The following is a 22,097-nucleotide window of genomic DNA, read 5'->3' as shown; positions in this document are numbered from 1 at the left end:
GTAAGAAAACAGGAAGTAACACCTCTGAGAAGCTACATTACACTTCAGTCTGATGTTCAGTCAGCAGCAAGACAACATGGAGGTCACAGCTCTCTGCATCAAACTGCGTGAGTACTGAGTCTGTCTCTGTTACTTTATACTACAAACTTTTAGCTGTTGTATTATGTTTTTCTGTACCAGTAATCTGTATCATCACATTGATCTGATTAAGTTTTCTTGCTTTTTCATTTGTCTCTTTAGTGACGATTGCAATGATGCTGCTGTGTGAACATGATCAGAAAGTTAGTAAGTACCAGTTATTTACTCACTGAACACATTTAGCATTTTGAAAGATATATTTTCACTGTTGTTGTTGTTTGATTTATTTATTTAAAAGAAGTTAAAAACAGGAATGTTTGTTATTTATTCTGACCCAATAATTTTTGATTAGTGGTTAGAAACAACACTTTCAAAAATCACATGAATCATGCTGCCATTTATTATTTTGTACTGGATCAATATTTATTTGGTTCTGTTATTTTAAAAATATATTCCAGCTGTTTCATTAATCTCTTTCTTTTTCTTTGTTTCAGATGCAGCTTCTCTTCGTATTGATCCAAACAGAGCACAGTTCTTTCTATATGAGTCACTAACTTTTCATTGTGAGGGGGTCTCTTATTGTGAAGTTATACATGAGTCCAAAGGGAAAATATCATCATGCAATGAAACTAATGAGAGAACATCAACAGGGTCGTCCTGCACCATTAGAAATGTTTTTCCAAATGACAGTGGTAAATACTGGTTTGAGACTGGAGGGAGGGACAAAAGCAACATCGTCAACATTGTTGTCACTGGTAAGTTTTTATCATATCTTTAACATTTTGTCATAAACTCAACATGAGTGTTTCATTAAATCAGCTTTTACATCCTTGTTTTTCAGATGGTTCAGTGATCCTGGAAATTCCTGCTCTTCCTGTGATGGAGGGAGAAGCTGTAACTCTGACTTGTAGAAACAAGACGACTTCCTCACAGATCTCAGCTGATTTTTATAATTATGGAGTCTTGATCAATAGCAGCTCTACAGGAAACATGACCATCCTCAATGTTTCCACGTCTAATGAAGGACTCTACAAGTGCAACATCTCTGGAGCTGGAGAATCAGCGGAGAGCAGGTTGACTGTCAGAGGTGAGACACAGCAACATTTTATAAAAGAGTTTATATGTACATGTGATATAAATGACAAATGAAACGCTTCATATTGACTGTAAACTACTTTTTGTACTCATTGCAGATAGTCAAAAAGAGACGTTTACTACCTATCTTAAAGACACGAGTACTACCTCTTCAAAAGAGATGGTTCCTTCCTCTTCCACTTTCAACCCATGGATCATTGTCTCAGCAGTTTTACTGCTGCTTCTTCTGATCTGCGTGGGACTACTTTATTTTGTCAAAAGTTACTGGCACAGAGGTAAAGAAAACAAAGTTAAAAATGCACATAAATATTTGCTTTTGTAAGAGATTCACCACTTATACAATGATGCATCCCCACATATTAGTCACAGTGTGAATAGGTGGGTTATAAAAAAGGGGATATGTTTCTAAACAGTGCATATTTAGTACTCTTAAGTATATTTTAGTACATTCTTATACAAAGTGAGGTATTTACCTGCAGCTTGTTGGCATTTTAATTGAAGATTGGTTAGGAGAGGAAACCTGCCATAAGATGATATTTGTTGTTGAGAATTATAGCGACAAACCTAATTATAGAATATTCTACTAGTAGTATTATACTAAAACATTATTTGTGTTCATGTTAAATACATTTTTACTTAATGATAAACAGCAAGTAGTCACCACAGTAGTTACATTGTCCAAAACTAAATTTGGAGGAAACTTTAGCATAGTTTGAATAGCATAGAATGTGATTATGTCCATTTATAAGTTTAACTTTTTAACATAATAAGTAAGACATCTTTTCTTCCTGATTTTGTATTGATGCCATTATTTTTTTCTATTGCAGTAGTGTTTTACGTGTCCACACTGAGACCTAGATCAGACTCTACTGGGAATCAAACAGGTGAGAAAACAAACAAGACACACTGACCATGATTTCCTCATGTAAAGTAAGATAACTACGCTTCCTTTGTTCTTTAGGAACACAAATACCCAGATAACAAAGTCTTTCAGACAAAGCAGGAAATATTCAGTTATTAACATACGTGAAAATAATTTTTGATATGAAACATGAAGACAAAATGTAATGTCCAGGAAAAACAAGCAACAAATTTACCAGTCGACAACAAAACGTTTTGATTATTTCAGTGGTTTAATGATGTATTCAATGAGACAGGTCCTCTACTTGTGTAAAGAAAAGTCAAATCGTTAAGAGTTAATAATCTTAGTAAAGAAATAAATAGTATATAACATTTTGTACATGTTTCTCAGTCTATGAAAATGGCGATTCAACTGCTACAAGCACAGCAGCTTGTGACGTAGTAACAAAACACAGGAAAAAGAAAGGTACAGTACTTCACCTGTTATTGTTGTTTTAATTTTACTTTATGATCTTCAAACAATTGTACCAAACTTTCCAAATATATTGTTTGAATTAGAAATGTATAGCCATGTACATTAATGCTAAATACAGCAGAGTAAAAATATGACTATGGTGTTTTTCACATGACACTTGGTTACAGTCGCCTCAGTGTTTGTTAGATGTGTGAGTGCTGGTTTTAACCTGAGCTTCTAAACTGAAACCACACAGGAAGAGGTTGACACATCTGCAGAGTACAGGATGTATGCAAAGTATAATTTGTGAATTTCTATGCAACCACTTTGGATATGCATTTTTTTAATGTATAAAAGAACATCATATAATATAGATTGTATAAGAGGCATGTGAAAAATGAGATCATCACAGTGTGGTTTGTTCATTACTGATGAGAAGACTCGCTGCTACATCTTTCCACGTAGGTGATTAGCGCAGTAATATAGTCATAAACAAACAAACACAGCTTTTCAACTTATGTTAAGAAAAGACAAAGCAATGGGAACAATTATTCTAAAATAACATTTAATTGTTTCACATCGATTCTTTTGTTGCTGTACATGTACCAACTATCGTCTACTGTCTCTGTCTTTATAAGATGAAGAGGAATCATCCAGTAGAGCTGTATACTACATGTTGAGCCTGGATGGTGGTTCTCAACAGCTTGGTGAGTTTATTAAAACCATTTTAAATTAAAACTGATGTTGTGATCAAACACAACCAGAGAAAATGCCAATTTGTGATTTCATTATAAATTAAATGTGTAACATGACAGCGTATCTTGTTTTTATATAAAACCAGCTGTATCAGTTCCCTTGGTTGGTACCAACCCACCTTCACCAGAAGAGGCCTTGTATTCTACAATCCAGTAGGTAAGAACAATAAAAAATAACTCATGTCGTATGAGGGTGATGATCTTACCACTACTCTCTCTAGCCCATAGATTTTTAATTTAGTTTTTACACTTTAGACGCTTTCAGGTTCCAAGCACAATTCATGTTATTTTGTAGCTTTCAAAACTAGCAAATCATAATTACGACATAAACTCAGCATGTATATAAAAATCAGAAATCAACTATTAGAATGATTCAATTTCACATGCAACTTTTACATGGATAAAAGAAAAGGCTTCCAAATGTAAGAATTATTTCTTTAGTGTAGCACAGAAGGATTTTTGTTGGTCTTTATCATCTTCATCTGTAATATTATATCATAGAGTTTGTAAATTCAACCTGTAATTTATTAAATTTTTGTTTCTACTTTTTCTGTGTTCTACAGGTTTCAGAGAGAGATGCCATCGATGTTCGATGATCTTATGTGTGCAAATAGTTGAATGAGAAACAGTGAAAAAGCACTTTCACTGCCAATTAGGTAGAACAGAGCTGTATAAGTGCAGACTATTTACATTTACATATATGTGTTTATTACAAAATATAAATTTTATTATGTATTAAATGTATATTATTATGTTTATAATAAACATTTTAGGGAGATTTTTTTTTTAATTTTTGCTTGTTCACTAACTAAAAGAGATATGTCTCTTTTATCTTTTTATTTGCTTCTAACAGGTAAACCAACTTTTAATGTTAATGTGATGAAGATGAAGAGTCATTATTATAGAACATTATTTTTTGTTTGTTTGTTTGTTTTAATTGTTTCTTTATCTTTATTTCATTTGTGTTTACGATGTCCTAAGACAATAAAGTTAATTTGGAAAAGGAGTGAATGTTTTTGGACTTATTTAAAAGGACAGTCTGAAGCCAAACCTTTAGGCTATGTAAGACATGGTGTAGTGGTGCGCCCTTGTGGTCTAAGTGATTATTACAAAAACAAAAACAAAAAAATCAGCTTTACAAAAACATAGGAAAAAGAAAAACAGACCAAGAGATTTTGACTTTAGTAGTTTTCAAGCTAACATCGTAATAAGATGTTAGCTCATATTTTCAAGCTGATAAATCACAGTCCTGGTATTTGATATCTTTATTGAACAGATCCTAAAACTACAACCACTTCAAGTGATGCTTCAAAAAGTACAAACTTCAAGCAGGCACTACCTGTGCAGACATATTCTTAGGATTTCTGGTGTTAGCAGCTCTTTTGAGGTCGTTCAACAATAGCTTTGTTGGTTTAAAGTGTGCGTTTCTCACTGGGCTACTCCAAAATGATAATGGGAGACATTTAGTCTTCAGTTTCAGATTAACTTTGAGGTTTATTCATTGTCCTGCTGCATCACCTAACTTCATCTGAGTCAAAGCCCCAAATAATGGTGCTAGTAACATCATACTTCTCTTTTGTGAAGCTATTTTCATGTTGGTATGCAGGATTAAACTAACTACAATGCAATGACTTCACAGAATCTCTTGGACGGCTAGACTAAAAAGTATATGTCTGTGTGTATTCAATTCAATTCAATTCAATTCAATTTTAATGTAGAGCCCTTTTTACAATTGACATTGTCACAAAGCAGCTTTACACAACCAAAGAACAGTACATGAACAGCAAATGTGTATGAATCATGACATCAGATTGTCCCTGATGAGCAAGCCGAGGGCGATGGTGGCAAGAAAAACTCCCTGAGAAGGCAACAGGAAGAAACCTTTAGAGGAACCAGACTCAACATGGAACCCATCCTCATATGGGTGATTACATGCTGTGGCAGTCCAATATAATAGTCAATGTCTTTAAGTTAATGTGGAGTCCAGTTAGTTAATTGCAGGCAGATTTGTTCCATTCTTGGACTATCGAGCGTTGTGTCGAGACCTCCGAGAAACAGCTGTCGACGTCTGCCGAGGCCAAGACCGACTTCATAGTAGTGTGTGACCAACTCCAGTCTCCAAACGCATCCCATAGGGCAGACGGTGGATCCAGGCGAAGAGATCTCCAGCCAGAAGTTGGGCATCAGGACGAGTCAGGCAGGTAATTATGACAGCCTAACTAAAAGGGTGGGCCAGAAGGAAACACAGACATGAGGGCTCCCTGGGATGTAGAGCAACCAAACACTTCACCATCAACAAACCCGAGTGATCAATGAGAGTTGGGAAGACAGCATCTAAACATATCAGTTCACCATAATGCTCTACGTCCATGAGTCCTTCCCAAATCTATTTACAAAAATAAGTTTTCAGCCTAGACTTAAACACTGAGACTGTGTCTGAGTCCCGAACACTATTTGGAAGGCTATTCCATAACTTTGGGGCTTTGTAAGAAAAAGCTCTGCCCCCAGCTGTAGTTTTCATGAGACGAGGTACTGACAGGCAGCCAGCATCCTTTGATCGAAGTAGGCGTGGTGGATCATAAGACACTAGCAGTTCACTTAGATACTGAGAGACCATTTAAGACCATTTAATGCTTTAAATGTCAAAAGTAGCATTTTAAAATCAATGCGAAATTTCACGGGGAGCCAATGAAGTGTAGATAAGATAGGGGTGATGTGCTCGTATCTTCTGGTTCTCTCGCTGCTGCATTCTGAACTAACTGAAGCTTGTTTATGCACCTGGTTGAACAGCCAGACAGTAAAACATTACAGTAGTCCAACCTAGAGATGATGAAAGCATGGACTAATTTTTCTGCATCATTTAGTGACAAAATATTTCATATCTTGGCAATATTGCCAGTGTATGGCATGCAGGATTCGCATTACAGATATCTGTAATGTATTTCTCACTAGTAAAATCTGTGATGGAAGATTTCCGTAGCTTCATTTTGACCAGTAAGAATTCCAAGTAAAGAAATTGAATACAATTGAATTAGGGCTAGCAATATCTTAGTTTGACATATTAGATAGATAGATAGATAGATACTTTATTGATCCCCAAGGGGAAATTTTGGTGTTGCAGCAGCCATTACACACAAAAACATTTGAACATTGAGTAACATGATCTACACAACAATACACGAGACACAGTACAAGAATAACACAGAGAATAGACAGTAATAAGAACAAAACACACTGTAGGACTTGAATGTAAAGTGACTAAGTTACACATTGTTAAACCATCAGCGTGGACACTGGCTCTCTGTCAGGGAGTCATTGTACAGGCTGATGGCTGTTGGCACAAATGACTTCCTGAACCGTTCCTTGTCACAGCGGAGCTGGAGAAGTCTCTGGCTTAAACTGCTCCGCTGTTTGATAAGCAGGCTGTGGAGAAGATGTGAGCTGTTCTCCATGATGATCAGCAGTTTGTGCAGCATCCTCCTCTCCACCACCTGCTCTAAAGGTTCCAGAGGAGCCTCCAGCACAGAGCCAGCTTTCCTGATCAGCTTATTCAGTTTCTTAGAGTCGCTGGCTCTGATGCTGCTGCCCCAGCAGACGACAGCAAAGAATATCACACTGGCTACAACAGACTGGTAAAAGATCTGCAGCATCTTGTTGCACACATTAAAGGACCTGAGCTTCCTCAGGAAGTAGAGTCTACTCTGTCCCTTCCTGTATACAGCCTCTGTGTTGAACTTCCAGTCCAGTCTGTTGTCCAGGTGAACTCCCAGGTATTTGTACCTCTCCACCACCTCCACCACGTCCACCTTCTCACCCAGAATGGACACAGTGTCAAAGCCAGTTTTCTTCCTCCTGAAGTCCCACACCACTTCACAAAGCTGTCCACCAGACCTCTGTACTCGGTCTCCTCCCCACCGCTGATACACCCAACCACTGCAGAGTCATCTGAGAACTTCTGCAGATGGCAGGACTCAGTGTTGTACTGAAAGTCTGAGGTGTACAGGGTGAAGAGGAAAGGTGAGAGGACAGTCACCTGAGGTGCTCCTGTGCTGCTGACCACCCGCTCAGACTCACATCCCTGCAGTCGTACAAACTGTGGTCTGTCTGTCAGGTAGTCAGTGATCCAGGAGGCTGTGGAGGAGTCTACCTGCATCTTCAGGAGCTTCTCTCTCAGCAGGACAGGCTGGATGGTGTTAAAGGCACTGGAGAAATCAGAGAATGTGATCCTCACAGTGCTGTTTGCCTTGTCCAGGTGTGAGAGAGCTCGCTGAAGCAGGTAGACAATAGCATCATCTACTCCAACCCGGGGACGATGGGCGAACTGCAATGGGTCTAGTGATGTCTTAACCTGAGGTCTCAAATGAGTCAGAACCAGTCTCTCCAGGACCTTCAACGTGAAGTAAGTTGTTTCGAAGGAGAGTTAAAAGAGAAAAGTAAGGAAAGAAAAAAAAAAAACGGCCAAAATAACTACAAAACTACAAAATCTAACCGGAGCTACTGCAACAGGCAGCCACCTGAGGCGGCGCCTGGTTAGACCAAAAAGGTCTAAAAAGGTCAATTAAATATACTTTTCATTGGAATTGTGACAAGTTAAAATGGCATGAAAATATCTGTAACTGGAATTTTGAATAGTCTAATGTAATTAAATCTATCTAGAATTCCTGATGGATAGGCAAAACCTTTAGTCCATAGTATGCTAAAGTGGTGCAATGGCATTTATGTTGTCATTTTCTAATCTCTAATAAAATTATGACTGGTAAAAATGTAGGTGAAGAGATCTTAAAATTTTATTCTTACTGATCAGAATGTAGTAGCGGATCTTGAATTATAATTTTGCATATTTACATTATAATTTCTAGTCAAATAGCCATTTTACATGTCTTAAATCATTATCGTAGATTTTCAGCTTAAAACTCTTAAATGTTAAAACGGTCTGCTATACGTTTGCATCTTTTGCCTTTGAGACATAGTGGGAAATCTGCTGATCATGCTTTCCAGTGTTAGTCACTAGTCTAGTCAACAAGCAAGTTGTCGACTAGACCAGCAGTGTCTGGGGTGCACTGTTATCTTAGATGATTAAATTAAATCCAGCTTTTTTTAGTCCACGTCTAGAGTGGAATCAAATTACAACTCCATATATGCATCCAGGATTATTATTATTAATAATACTTAACAAAAACAGCAATAATAATTATCATCAATGATCAAATATTCGATGTTGTGTGTGTGAAGATTTTTTTGATTACTTTTAAAGTTTTTTCTCCCTTTTTTAATTGTAGTAAATAAAGCTGTTGTAAGTTTATGGTTCTACTTTTTATGTCTCCACTTCAGCAATAGCCAGGCTTTGCGACTGTCCACTTGGACACGTGATGAACTGCTTAGCTTTTGACAGCCAAAGGTGAATGGTCAAGGTCACAGTTACCTCATGTTCATTTAATTCTTCTTATTAATGTGAATGTGATGTCTCATAAACACCTTAAGGATAATTTCTTCAAATGGGATACAAATTGTCTCTTTGGTCAGAAGATGATATGATTAGATTTTAGTGGACGAAGATGAAAGGTCAAGGCCATCGTGACATTTTTGTCAAACCTATATCTCAGAAATGCCTGAGAGGAATTTCATTACATGTGGTACAAACATCTTGCTGGACTCATGCAAAGTTATTAGAATAAAAGTCTGGAAAGACATGGGTGAACTACAATGTCACTGGCTAGTGGACACAGAGTCTTCATCATGAGAAACTTTACAGGAAAGATGATTTATTCAGTGTTTCAAAGTCTGATAAAGGATTCTGTAAGTGGAGCATCTCAGGAGCTGGAGAATCAGTACACGCAGAAAAAAAAAAAACACCTTTGAGCATCAATAAACATATATTTTGTCGTCTTTGCAGAACTCATCACAGAGACTCAAACTCTCCCAGACCACTGATGTAATATTGTCCTCATTTTAAAAACTGTGTTCATTGTAGTGATGTTGGCTCTGCTGCTGCTGGTGCATTCACTGCAGTGATTAATATCTGATCATGATTTGTCAGAATCCATTCTGAAATCCATGTTATATCTTCAATTAATTTATATGTCCATGTGTGTATGTGTGTGTGTGTGTGTGTGTGTGTTCATATGTTTCGTGTTCAATAATAGTTACAAGCTGCTCTCACACATTTTTTGTGCTCTAAATCTATTCCATTCTAATCACTATTATTATATTATATATATATTTGTCAAATGCTGTGACTGTTCTAAGAAATCACAATCTCAATCTCTTACTGATATTTTCAGTTGACTTTCCACATTGACTGAACATGCAACTCGGAACAGACTCTGTGAACAGTGTGGGAACACATGTGACTTATGTTGCAGTATATTTGTCTCTAATGAGTAAACATAAAATGTTGTTTGTCTTTAATTAAATTGTCATGAAAATCATACTTTTGTTGTTGTTGTACTGCAGGGGGCAGAATAGGACTAGTGAATTGAGTTGGTGTGTTTGCATGTGTGTGTGTCTAAAACGAACCAAAAAAGAAAGTAAAGCCATTAAAAGAGGAAAATCGTGATTTTCTTTTGAATTTAAATGTGCATTTATGAAAACTTGCTATAATCTTGAAATCGGCTAATCATAAAAGTAAATGGCCTCTTGGTTAACAGTCCCAGATTCAGGTTCCGCACAGGACTTTTCAAAGTGTCACTATCAGAAAAATAATTTTCAGTTAACACTATTTGCACTTTGTGCTTAGTGTTAGTTTGCTAATGTTATCATGCTAATACACTAAGGATGAAATGTATAATTAAAAATATTTAAATATAAAAAAAATACAGATTAAACCTGCCAAACATCACAGGGTGTTAGCAGCATCACTGTGAGATTGGTATGATACAGACATGAACCCTTTTCTCAACTTGCTTCTGTGGTTTGAGCTAAAATGCAGCATAGCAGTTGTAGATGTATATTTTTAACACTGGTATCTGCAAAACATTTTGGTCTACTGGTCATTTCAACTGATATTTTTAAATCCACAGTTGTGCGTTGTTCCACCCACTGATGTTTAACCACCAGTTTTTTTCTGCTAAAACAATAGAGAAAGTTTGCGATCTAAATAAATCATCACATTAACAGCAGAAGTAAGAAAACAGGAAGAGACCTCTCTGTGCACCTACTTTACTCTTCAGTCTGATGTTCAGTCGGCAGCAAGACAACATGGAGGTCACAGCTCTCCGCATCAAATTGTGTGAGTACTGAGTCTGTCTCTGTTTCTTTATAGTACAAAGGTTCAGCTCCAGTATTGTGTTTTTCTGTATCAACACGTTGATCATATAAACACCTCCTTCTTCTTTTTGTCTCATTAGTGATGATTGTGATGCTGATGTGTCATGAACGTGATCAGAAAGTTTGTAAGTACCAGTTATTTACTCACTGAGTTGTTCACTGTTACTTGTTGTTGTTTGATTTGTTCATTTGTTTATTTGTCTAAGTTAGAAACAGGAAAATATGTTTGTTTCTTATTCTGGTGACCTAATCTTTTCTAAATTGTGGTTAAAAACAAGACTTTCAATTCTCACTGAAATCATGCTGCCACTGGATCAACATCTCTTTGGTTCTGTTAAAATGTTAAAATATGTTCCAGCTGTTTAGTGAGTCTCTTACTTTTTTTTGTGTTTCAGATGCAGTTTCTCTTCGTATTGATCCAAACACAGCACAGTTCTTTCAATATGAGTCACTAACTTTTTATTGTGAGGGGGTCTCTTATTGTGAAGTTGTTCATGCCCCAAAGAGGAAAGTACCTACATGTAATAAAACTAATAGGAGAACATCAACGGGGTCGTCCTGCACCATTACAAATGTTTTTCCAGCTGACAGTGGAAAATACTGGTTTGAAGGTGGAAGTGGGGAGAGAAGTAACAGTGTCAACATCTTTGTCACTGGTAAGTTTTTATTATGACAATGACATTTTGTCATAAACTCAACATGAGTGTATCATTAAATCAGCTTTTACATCCTTGTGGTTCAGATGGTTCAGTGATCCTGGAAATTCCTGCTCTTCCTGTGATGGAGGGAGAAGCTGTAACTCTGACTTGTAGAAACAAGACGACTTCCTCACATACCTCAGCTCATTTTTATCATTATGGAGACTTGATTGGTATCAGCTCTACAGGAAACATAATCATCCACAATGTTTCCAAGTCTGATGAAGGACTCTACAAGTGCAGCATCTCTGGAGCTGGAGAATCAGCAGAGAGCAGGTTAATTGTCAGAGGTGAGACACAGAAACATTTAAAAATAGGATCTATAAGTACATGTCATATAAATTACAACTGTATCATTTGATATTGACTTTATATAACACATTTAATTGTCAAACTACTGCCAAAATGTTGTGATAGTCCCTGTACATTATAATGGACCTACTTTCTATACTCACTTTAGATGGACAAACAGAGACGGTTACTTCCTCTTTCAAAGACATGAGCACTACTTCTTCCAAAGAGAGGGTTGCTTCATCTTCCAGTTCAACCCCATGGATCGTTGTTCCAGTTATACTGCTGGTTCTGCTGGTGTTGGTGGGACTAGTGTACTTTTTCAAAGGTTTCAGTGGTAAAGAAAATAAAGGTAAAAATATGCATGAATATTTGCTTTTGTAAGAGATTAACCACTTACACACTGACTCGTCCCCACAAATTACTCACAGTGTGAATAGGTGGGTCCAGCCAAGCTGTAAGATTCAGTTTTCAAGTTTCAACCAATAGGTTTCTGAACATAGGAAAGTTTGCTTGGTGCATTTTTATAATATCGAATTGAGTTTTATTACATTTTTACCAAAGCAAGGTTTTAACCTCATTTGATGATCTAGTGTGCATTCAAAACAAGTGACAAATTTAACAACTGACAAGAAGAAAGTGTTGACTGTTTCAGTGATTTAATGATGTATTAAATGAGAGTTATCTTTGACTCGTTGACTGAAAAGTCAGATCAATAAGACATTGATAATCTTAATATTAAAATAGATAGATGTGTATTTAACATTTTGTACATGTCTTGTTGACGTGTTTGTTTACACTGCTGACCTGTTTTTCAGTCTCTGAAAGTGTTCGATCAACTTCTTCAAGCACAATAGATTATGCTGTAGTAAGAAAAAACAGGAAAAAGGAAGGTACAGTATTTCTTTTGTGTCAGTATTTGTTAGATGTGTCCAATCATTATCAAAGTATCTCACACTGCTGATCTGGTTTTCAGACAGAGACAATGTCGAACCAGCTTCCACAAGCACAACAACTTATGCTTTAGTAACAAAAGACAGGAAAATGGAAGGTACAGTATTGTTTTAATTTTTACTTTACAATTATACTACAATTCATAACAAGCACATGTTCTAAATGTATTATTTGCATTGAAAAAGTACCATCGTCTACATGTACATGCTAAAAACATCAGACTTGGTTTACAGAGTAATATGAGCATTACTACACTACACAACATGGCAGCACAGATTACATAGAATCTCGAATTTATCTATGACTGAACCTTTTACGACATTAGCTCTTATTAAATCATCTCACCTCGACTTATATTTCACTATTGAGGCTAGAACAGTCAATAAATGAGGATGGGTTGCCACTCTATACCCATCACCCTAAAAAATAATGGAATGGGAATTATTATTATGATTCTTTGGAATAGGTTGCATCTACCAGTTGGTAAAAAGAAATAGTTGATTGTTTCAGTGGTTTAACGATGCATTAGATGAGACTGATCCCCTACATCATTAATACTTGTAATAATTATCTTGATATAAATGCCTGTCTTGTTTACGTGTCTGTTTACATTGCTGACATGTTTTTCAGTCTCTGAAAGTGTCGAATCAACTTCTTCAAGCACAACAGATTATGCTGTAGTAAGAAAAAACAGGAAAAAACAAAGGTACAGTATTTATTTCGTGTCAGTAGTTGTTAGATGGTTCAGTGAGCTGGTGATAACCTGATAACCTCTTACACTGGCTTGACTTGTGTTAGAGTCAAGTCAAGACACATTACCCAAAAATTTAAAACATGTCCTTATAGATATAATCATACATACTAATGGGCTCAAATAATCGAATCATCTTCCATTGGTCCAGAGTATCGGTTTTTATGTTGCTCTTGATGTGCCCGCTAACTTCCAAGATCTATCTTCACCAGATAAGGATGCATCATTATGTTCATTCAACATGTTGGGCATTGATGATACCCCATTTGATTAGTAACTGATGTTGTTGAAAAGGGCAATTCTAGATTAAAAGTAAATGAAATGTGTTTTATTTTGGCAGTTCGAAAATATTATATATAAATGTTTTTTTTTAATATAGATCAGCTGTATCAGGTCCCTCAGCTGGTACCAACTCGTCTTAACAGAAGATGACTTCAAGTCTGCAAATAGGTAAGAGCAATAAAAACTCACTCATGTCGTATGAGGGTTTCATCCCACTGGGAACTGAAGGTAGTTGTATGATTGCAAAAGTGGTATTGAGGATGTGGATTTAGGTTTTCTTGTTTTAAATAACATTTAACTAGTAACAAACATAGTTATTTATCTTTATGTATTAGTTATTACATAGAAATCAATGCACAAATCAGAAACATGACATGCAGATACTTGATGTAATTCAATCTAAATGTGATGTTTTTAAAATGACTATATATATACTACATATCAACGACTACATGAAAGCTTCTAGGTAAATAAGTTGAATGAATAAATCAATGTGTTAGCAAACATCTTTAACCATTTCATGAATGCATTTTAGGAAGTAATATTATATCAGTCTAGCACAAGATTGTTTTTGGTCTTTAAGCGTCTTCATCTGTTATATAATGGAGTTTGCAACAAAGGTTTGGGGAAAAATGTCCAAATCAAACTTTTCAGCGCAGTGACAAGCTGTAATATTTTTAATAATTTTTTTGTACATTTTCTGTATCTTACAGGTTTTGGAGTGAGAGCTCATCTGACAGAGGAGCTTTAAAAGACAGTTTCCCTTAGTGTCTCTAAATTAATAACACCATGATATGACAAAGACAGCTATTTAAAACCTATAGGGGCAGCTGTGGCTCAGGAATCTAGTCATCTACCAATTGTCGGACCGGTGGTTCAATTGTGTGTGCGATGGGTGAATAAGAAGCAGTTTAAAATCACTGAGTGCCAGTTAGGAAGAAAAGCACTTTATACAGTGACAAGAAAAAAGTATGTGAACCTTTTGGAATTTCATGGTGTTCTGCATTAAACTGTGATCTGATCTTCATCAAAAAGTATTAACAAATACAACGTGCCTAAAGAAATACACAAATGTTTAGATGTTTCCTGTCTTTATTGAGGACAATTATACAACCCTTATAGTACTATTGGAAAAGTATGTGAATAATGACCTGAAAAAATCTAAACAGAGTCAAGTGTAGCAGCATACTTGGAGTCTTGTATAGACAATTAGTTTGGAGTTGTGGACTAGAGCTACTCTGACTGACAAAAACTACCCAAACTTGTTTTTAATTTGCACCGTACAAGAAGAAGATGCTTATGTGAGTCATTCCTTGCCATAGAAGCTTCCAGATGATCTGCAACAAAGATTGCTGAATTACACAAAGCTAGAAAAGTGTTACAAAGTGGTTTCAAAGACTTTAGAAATTCACCAGTCCACATTTAGGCAAATAAACTATAAATGAAGACACTTTAGGATTGTGGCTAAACCAAGAAGTGGACAGCCTAAAAAAGGGCACAGCATACAATCATTAAAATATCATCCCAATTGCAAAGCATGGTGTAGGAAACATCATGATTTGGACCCGGTTTGGTGCATCAGGGCCTGGCCAGCTTATAGTGATTGGGGAGAAGTTGAATTCCCAAGTGTATCAAAAAAAAAAAAAAAAAAAAAAAATCAGGATTATATAAGAATGTCAGCTGAAACTCTGTGGAAGTTAAGTGATGCTACAGAACAATGACCCAAAACACAAAATAACATGGCTTCAGAAAACCAATCAGATACTGTTTCCACTAAAAGAGTCAATGAAGACATAAAATATGTGAATTTCCTTGTGTTATTATTTTAGGCTCATTATATTTGTGAATGCTCTTGACTTAGAGGTAGATCAGATCACATTTTATGACAAGTTAATGCAAATTAATCACATACTTTCTTTGTGTCATTGTAAATGCATTAACACTTATATTTACAAAATGTGTTTACTACAAATTATGAATGATGCTTTTATACACCTCCATAGATTTTTATGGAAAGTAGAATTTTTAAAGCTTTTTGACAAACTAAATGACATGTCTCTTTTAAGATGTATCAATTTCTACCAGTTAAACCAACTTTTTTTACAAGAGCATCTGTTCACATGTGTGAAAATAAAGTTCAAAAGCACAGAGCTGCTGTGGCTTTTAATTAGACATGCTGAGGTCAACTCTTCTAACATATTCTTGTTACTTTATTTACTCTGAAACATGCTGTCTCACTCTTTGTGGCCAACAATGTGATAGTTATGTGAAGCTCGTACAGCACATCCCATGTTTAACAGGTCATCTCCATTACTATTTCTATCAATTTCATTGTCTTTATGATGTATAAACTTTTTAAAGGTTTCATGAAAGGAACAGCTGTTAAACTTATTCACAGTCTGAATCCAGACCCTCTTGCTGTTTAAAACATGGTGTAGTGATGCACCCTTGTGGTCCAAGTAAACTGCATGTAACATACATGATATCTAATATTACTCTTCTGATATATCATAGTCGTGGGTTTTTCATTTTGGTATATAATCTTTTCGCTGACTTAAAAAAAACTATCAAATTTTTTGCAGTTTGCGAAAATATAAATAATAAATATAATAATAATAATCAATAAATTTGAACTGTTTGTAGAAAATCTGATTTTTTGAAATGTTTGCAAAAGTATTAAGATGGAGCTCAGACACAGCATTTGTGCCAGGCACACATCGGGCGTAGGCTAAAGAAGAAGGTCCCCAATAGCAGAGCAGCATTCAAAATTCTCAAATAGAAGAAGTTTGGCACAACCAGGACTCTTCCAAAAGCTGGTGTCCAGCTAAACCAATGCCTCGCCTCAGTGCAAAACCCATAAAAAGGCAGCATGGAGCTTGCAGACAAACCTTTGTGTCCCTCATTTTAAAGACTGTGTTTTTCACAGTGATGTTGGCTCTGCTGCTGCTGCTGCTGCTGCTGCTGGAGGGACTGCTTCACTGTGGGAAACACAAAATTACCATCCACTCAGATGTAAACCGTCATGATATAGAAAATAATAAAGAAAATATGAAAATTAAAGACTATGAGTTAATTTTTTGTCAATATCATGTACTGTATTAATATATGAGGCTCCATCCTTTGAAAACAACAGTTGACTTTCCACTTTGACCCTACATGTAACTCTACACCTCTGTGAAGAGTCTCTGTGGCCAGTGTGGACACACATGTGACTTATGATGCATTATATTTGTCTCCAATGTGGCAACATCAAATGTCCTTTGTCTGCAAATGTGTTGCAATGAAATTGCAGTATTTGTCTTTGACAAAGTCTTTGACTAGTGTTGCAGGACGTGAAAGAAAAAATCATAAACCTGCCAAACATCAGTATGCTAGCAGTGTCACTGTGAGATTGTTACTATACAAACATGAACTATTCTCTTAACATACAGCTGTGGTTTGAGCTCAAATGCAGCACTATGTCTGTATACATAGTATATTTTTGTATGCGATACCTGTAAAACGTTTTGGTCAACTAGTCATTTCAATTTTTATTTTTAACTTGAGACTTGTGCTTTGCTTCACCCACTGATGTTCAACCACCAGAGTATTTCTGCTACAACTGCAGAAAGTTTTTTTTGATCAACACTTAACAGCAGAGTTAAGAAAAAAGGAAGAGACACCTCTGTGCAGCTACATTAAACTTCAGTCTGATGTTCAGTCAGCAGCAAGACAACATGGAGGTCACAGCTCTCTGTATCAAACTGCTGAGTACTGAATCTCTCTGTTATTCAAATTACTAACCTTCAGCTGACATATTGTTTTATTTATGTACCAATAATCTGTATCAGCATATAGTACTTATAACCATCTCTCTCTTTTATTTTGTCTCTTTAGTGATGATTGTGATGATGCTGCTGTGTGAATATGATCAGAAAGTTAGTAAGTGCCAGTTATTTACTCAGTGATTTTATATATGTTATCACTGTTGTTTTTATGGTATAACATAGAAATCATGCTGCCATTTATCATTTCATACTGGCTCATTTCTTTGGTTTAATATTTTGAAAATATATATTCCAGCTATTATATGAATTTATTTTCTTTTCCCTTGTTCGAGATGCAGCTTCTCTTCGTATTCATCCAAACAGAGCACAGTTCTTTGTGTATGATGCAGTGACTTTTTACTGTGAAGGGGCCTTTTATTGTGAAATTGTACATTGCCACATAGGGAAAATGCCATTATGTAATAAGAAGACAACAGAAACAGGGTCTCTTCTTATAACAAATGTTTTTCTAGATGATAGTGGTGAATATTGGTTTGTAGCTGACGGGGGGGAAAGAAGCAACAGTGTCATCATAACTGTCACTGGCAAGTTTTTATCATGACAACAACATTTTGTTAGTAACTCAACATGAGTGTATCATTAAATCAGCTTTTACATCCTTGTTGTTCAGCTGGTTCAGTGATCCTGGAAATTCCTGCTCTTCCTGTGATGGAGGGAGAAGATGTAACTCTGACTTGTAGAAACAAGATGACTTCCTCACAGACCTCAGCTGATTTCTATTATTATGGAGTCTTCATCAGTAGCAGCTCTACAGGAAACATGATCATCAACAGTGTTTCTAAGTCCGATGAAGGACTCTACAAGTGCAGCATCTCTGGAGCTGGAGAATCAGCAGAGAGCAGGTTGATCATCAGAGGTGAGACACAGAAACATAAAAGATAGTTTATACGTACACTTGATGGCGACTCTATAGTTTGATATTGACTGTAAACAACACATTATATTAGTTAATAGTCAAACTTGAATATCAAAGTATTGTGAAAGTCACTGCACATTTTTAGGTATAGTTTCTTCTATATCCATTCTAGATGGTCAAAAAGAGATTTCCTCTTCCAGTTCCACCCCATGGATCATTGTCACAGTTTTATTGCTGGTTCTGTTGGTGGTGGTCGGACTACTTCAGTTAAAAAGTTATTGGCACAGAGGTAACTTACAATTGTTGTAAGAGATTAATACTTATACAGTGCTACCTCACAACAAGTAGGTTGAAACAAGCTGTGAATATTGTTAAAACAAGCCAGATTCAGCATTCAGTATGTTTTTAGGACTGATTTAGGTGTTTAACTTGATTCATTGTTAAGAAGACAGGAATGGACAGTAATTATGTTACTGTTTATAATCAGCGTGTTAAACTTATTTAAACTTATTAAAACAATATTTTTTAGTATATTTCAGATGGGTTTTTTTTTTTTGTATCTTTCAAAACTAATTATAGAGGAAGATTTAGCAGTGAAACATTGTGTTATTCAGTCCGTTTACACCACTTCCCTTTATTGTAAAAAGCAAGATCGTTCTTCTTTCTGGTTTTCTATTGACGTTGTTATTTTTCCTCTATTGCAGTAGTGTTTTACGTGTCCACTCTGAGACCTGGATCAGGCTCAGCTGGGAATCAAAAAGGTGAAAAAACAAAAAAACTAAAACAGGCCATATGAAAGTTTTGTTTGCTTCAGTGGTTTAATATTGTATAAAATGACACAGATCATCTACTTGTGTAAAGAAAAATCAGATCAAAACTGAAACAATATTAATAATAATAATCATCATTTTTATAGTAAAATAAGTATTTGTGTATATAACATGTCTCTTACACTGCTGACCTGTTTTTCAGTCTCTGAAAATGTTGATTCAACTGCTACAAGCAAAGCCGTTTATGCTGTAGTAACAAAAAACAGAAAAAAGAAAGGTACAGTACTTCACCTGTCATTGCTGTTTTAAATTTATATCTGCGCTGATGTTCCTAACAAATTGTTTACACTGGAAATGTCCCATTATGTAGATTAATGCTAACAACAGCAGAGTGAGATTATGACTACTGTGTTACAACCATAAGCAGTTTACAACAATGTAAACATGACACTTATGTGGTATTGTCTTAGTATTTGTTATATGTTAGCTACATACAGTAAGGTAACGTAAGATGTTGTGGCTTTGTGCCTTGACGTGTATTAGATAAGTCAAGACACATGAACCAGAATGTTAAACTGATGGAAACAATTAAACACATCGATGGGAACAAATATTCTAAAATAACCTTAAACTGGTTCACAGCATCAATTCTTTGTAGCTGTTGATGTGCCAGCTAACCTCCACTGTATTTGTCTTTATTAGATGAGGATGAATTATCATGTACACCTGTTTACTACATGTTGGACCTGGATAAAACTCAACAGCTTGGTGAGTTTATTAAAGCTAAATTAAATGGTAACTGATGTATTGATCAATAGCAATTCTAGATTCAAAGTAAATGAAATATGCTCTATTTTGGCAGCATAATAATAGAATCTTGTTTTTATGTGGAAACAGCTGTATCAGGTTCCTTGGCTCGTACCAGTTCACCTTTACCAGAAGATGCCTTCTATTCTACAATCCAGTAGGTAAGAACAATAAAAAAAAACTCATGTTGTATGAGATGGATGTTTTAATGTCACTGGGAGCTTATCATAGCTTTATGTGTTCATAGGTGGTCTTAAAAATGTGGATTTGATCTTTTTTATTGTTAATAACTTCAGTTGGCAACAAACGTCCATGTTTATTTAGTTTTTGTCACAGGTGGCAAATCGTAATTACGACATAAAAATCAATGTCATGATCGTGGCTCCACTTTCTGTCTTTCTGCTTTTTTTTTTTTTTTCCACTTCCCTACCGTATTTTTGTCACTCATTTCACTAATCAGTTCAATTTATTTCAGTTTTATTTGTATAGCGCCAATTCACAACAGAAGTTATCTCAAGGCACTTTACAGTGCAAGGTTTAAGACCTTACAGAGTATCATTATACAATAAATGATATAGAAAACCCAACAATCCCATTTGAGCAAGCTTTAGGCAACAGTGGAGAGGAAAAACTCCCTTTAGAGAAAGAAACCTCCAGCAGAAGCAGGCTCATAGTGGGCGGTCATCTGCCTCGATTGGTTGGGGTGAGTGGAAAAAGAAGAGAGAAAAGAACAGCAGGCAATAAAGACAACAACAAGCAGCAAGAACATTAGGCAGGTCAACTGGATTCTGGAGATGTACAGCTCCAGGCCGAGGATATCTGCAGAAAAGTACAGAGAGAGGGAGACAGAGAGGAGGAAACAACTACAGGAGAGAGAAGACACAAAGTTAATGACATGAAATGGTGACATTTGAATTGATACAGGAGAAAGGAGAGAGGAGAGGAGCTCAGTTTATCAGTAGAGGTCCCCCAGCAGACTAATCTATATCAGCATAACTAAGAGATGGTTCAGAGTCACCTGATCCATCTCTAACTATAAGCTTTATAAAAAAGGAAAGTTTTAAGTCTAGTCTTAAATGTGGAGAGGGTGTCTGCCTCCCGAACCTGAACTGGGAGCTGGTTCCACAAGAGAGGAGCTTGGTAGCTAAAGGCTCTGTCTCCCATTCTACATTTGGAAACTCTAGGAACCACAAGTAAACCTGCAGTCTGAGAACGTAGAGTTCTGCTTGGAAGATATGGAACTATGAGTTATTTAAGATAAGATGGAGCCTGATTATTAAGTGATATATAAGTGAGGAGAAGGATTTTAAATTCAATTCTGGATTTTACAGGGAGCCAATGGAGAGAAGCTAACGTAGGAGAAATATGATCTCTCTTGCTAATTCCAGTCAGAACTCTGGCTGCAGCATTTTGGATTAACTGGAGGCTCTTTAATGAGTTATTGGGACATCCCTATTAATAAGGAATTACAATAGTCCAGTCTGGAAGTAACAAATGCATAGACTAGTTTTTCAGTATAACTTTGGGACAGGATGCTCCTAATTTTAACAATGTTTCTCAGGTGAAAAAAGGCATTTCTAGATATTTCTTTTATGTATGAAGTAAAGAAGAATCCTGGTCAAAGATAACTCAGAGATTCCTCAAAGTATAGAAATTTACAGTGTTCCCTAATAATATTGCCTAAGGGGGACATATGTATGAGAATCGATCTAAGCACAGAACCCTGTGGAACTCCGTAGCTAACTTTGTTGCACATTTAAGATTTATCATTAACATGTACAAACTGAAATCTATCTGATAGATTTAAACTACCCTAGTGCTGTTCCTTTGATCCCAATGTCATGTGACAATCAACATGTATGCACAAATCAGAAATCTACAATTAGATTAATAGTTTGAAGAATCAATTTTTAACACATGGTTTTGTTTTGGTTTTTTTTAACGCAGCTGTAATCTGTATTATATGTTTTCTGTTTCTTACAGGTTCCAAAGAGAGAGCTGACTGAAGGAGAAGCTTTAAAGGACAGTTATCATCAGTGTTTGTAAATTAAAACCATGATATGACAGAAAGACAGCTGTATGTTGAGTATAGTTGCAAACTATTTCAAACCTTTATATGTTTACTACAAAATTTAAAAAAAAGATGCATTTTTGAAGTGTCCATAGCTTTGTATGGAAGTTACACTCTGTATTTATGTTGATTGAGGTACATTTGAAATTAAAAGCAGTTAAATTGATTGATTTTTTCTTAAGCTCTTTAACTAACCAAAAGACATGTCTTTTAAAAGACATCTGTTTCTATCAGGTTAACCAACGTATTCCATCAGCAGTGTGTCTGTTCACATGTTTGAG

At 35.9% G+C, this 22,097-nt stretch overlaps 1 protein-coding gene and 1 long non-coding RNA gene across 2 annotated transcripts in view; both read left to right on the top strand.

Moving 5' to 3' along the window:
- The window catches only part of LOC113168618, a 27,916-nt gene extending 5,819 nt beyond the window's left edge, over positions 1-22,097 (top strand). The window contains exons 2-8 of the mRNA XM_026369666.1: positions 17,923-18,168; positions 18,341-18,457; positions 18,873-18,929; positions 19,141-19,215; positions 19,641-19,706; positions 19,836-19,906; positions 21,729-22,097. Coding sequence (XP_026225451.1) covers positions 17,923-18,168; positions 18,341-18,457; positions 18,873-18,929; positions 19,141-19,215; positions 19,641-19,706; positions 19,836-19,906 — 632 coding nt within the window. The 3' untranslated portion in view covers positions 21,729-22,097. The remainder of the gene's footprint in view (positions 1-17,922; positions 18,169-18,340; positions 18,458-18,872; positions 18,930-19,140; positions 19,216-19,640; positions 19,707-19,835; positions 19,907-21,728) is intronic.
- On the top strand, positions 11,679-15,127 carry LOC113168634. Its single transcript, XR_003299500.1, has 5 exons — positions 11,679-11,850; positions 12,475-12,549; positions 13,083-13,158; positions 13,583-13,653; positions 14,199-15,127. It is a non-coding gene; the product is annotated as an uncharacterized LOC113168634 (long non-coding RNA).

The sequence above is a fragment of the Anabas testudineus genome, chromosome 18 (assembly GCF_900324465.2).
Source record: "Anabas testudineus chromosome 18, fAnaTes1.2, whole genome shotgun sequence".
NCBI classification, from domain to species: domain Eukaryota; kingdom Metazoa; phylum Chordata; class Actinopteri; order Anabantiformes; family Anabantidae; genus Anabas; species Anabas testudineus.
This window is presented reverse-complemented; position numbering and strand designations above follow the sequence as displayed.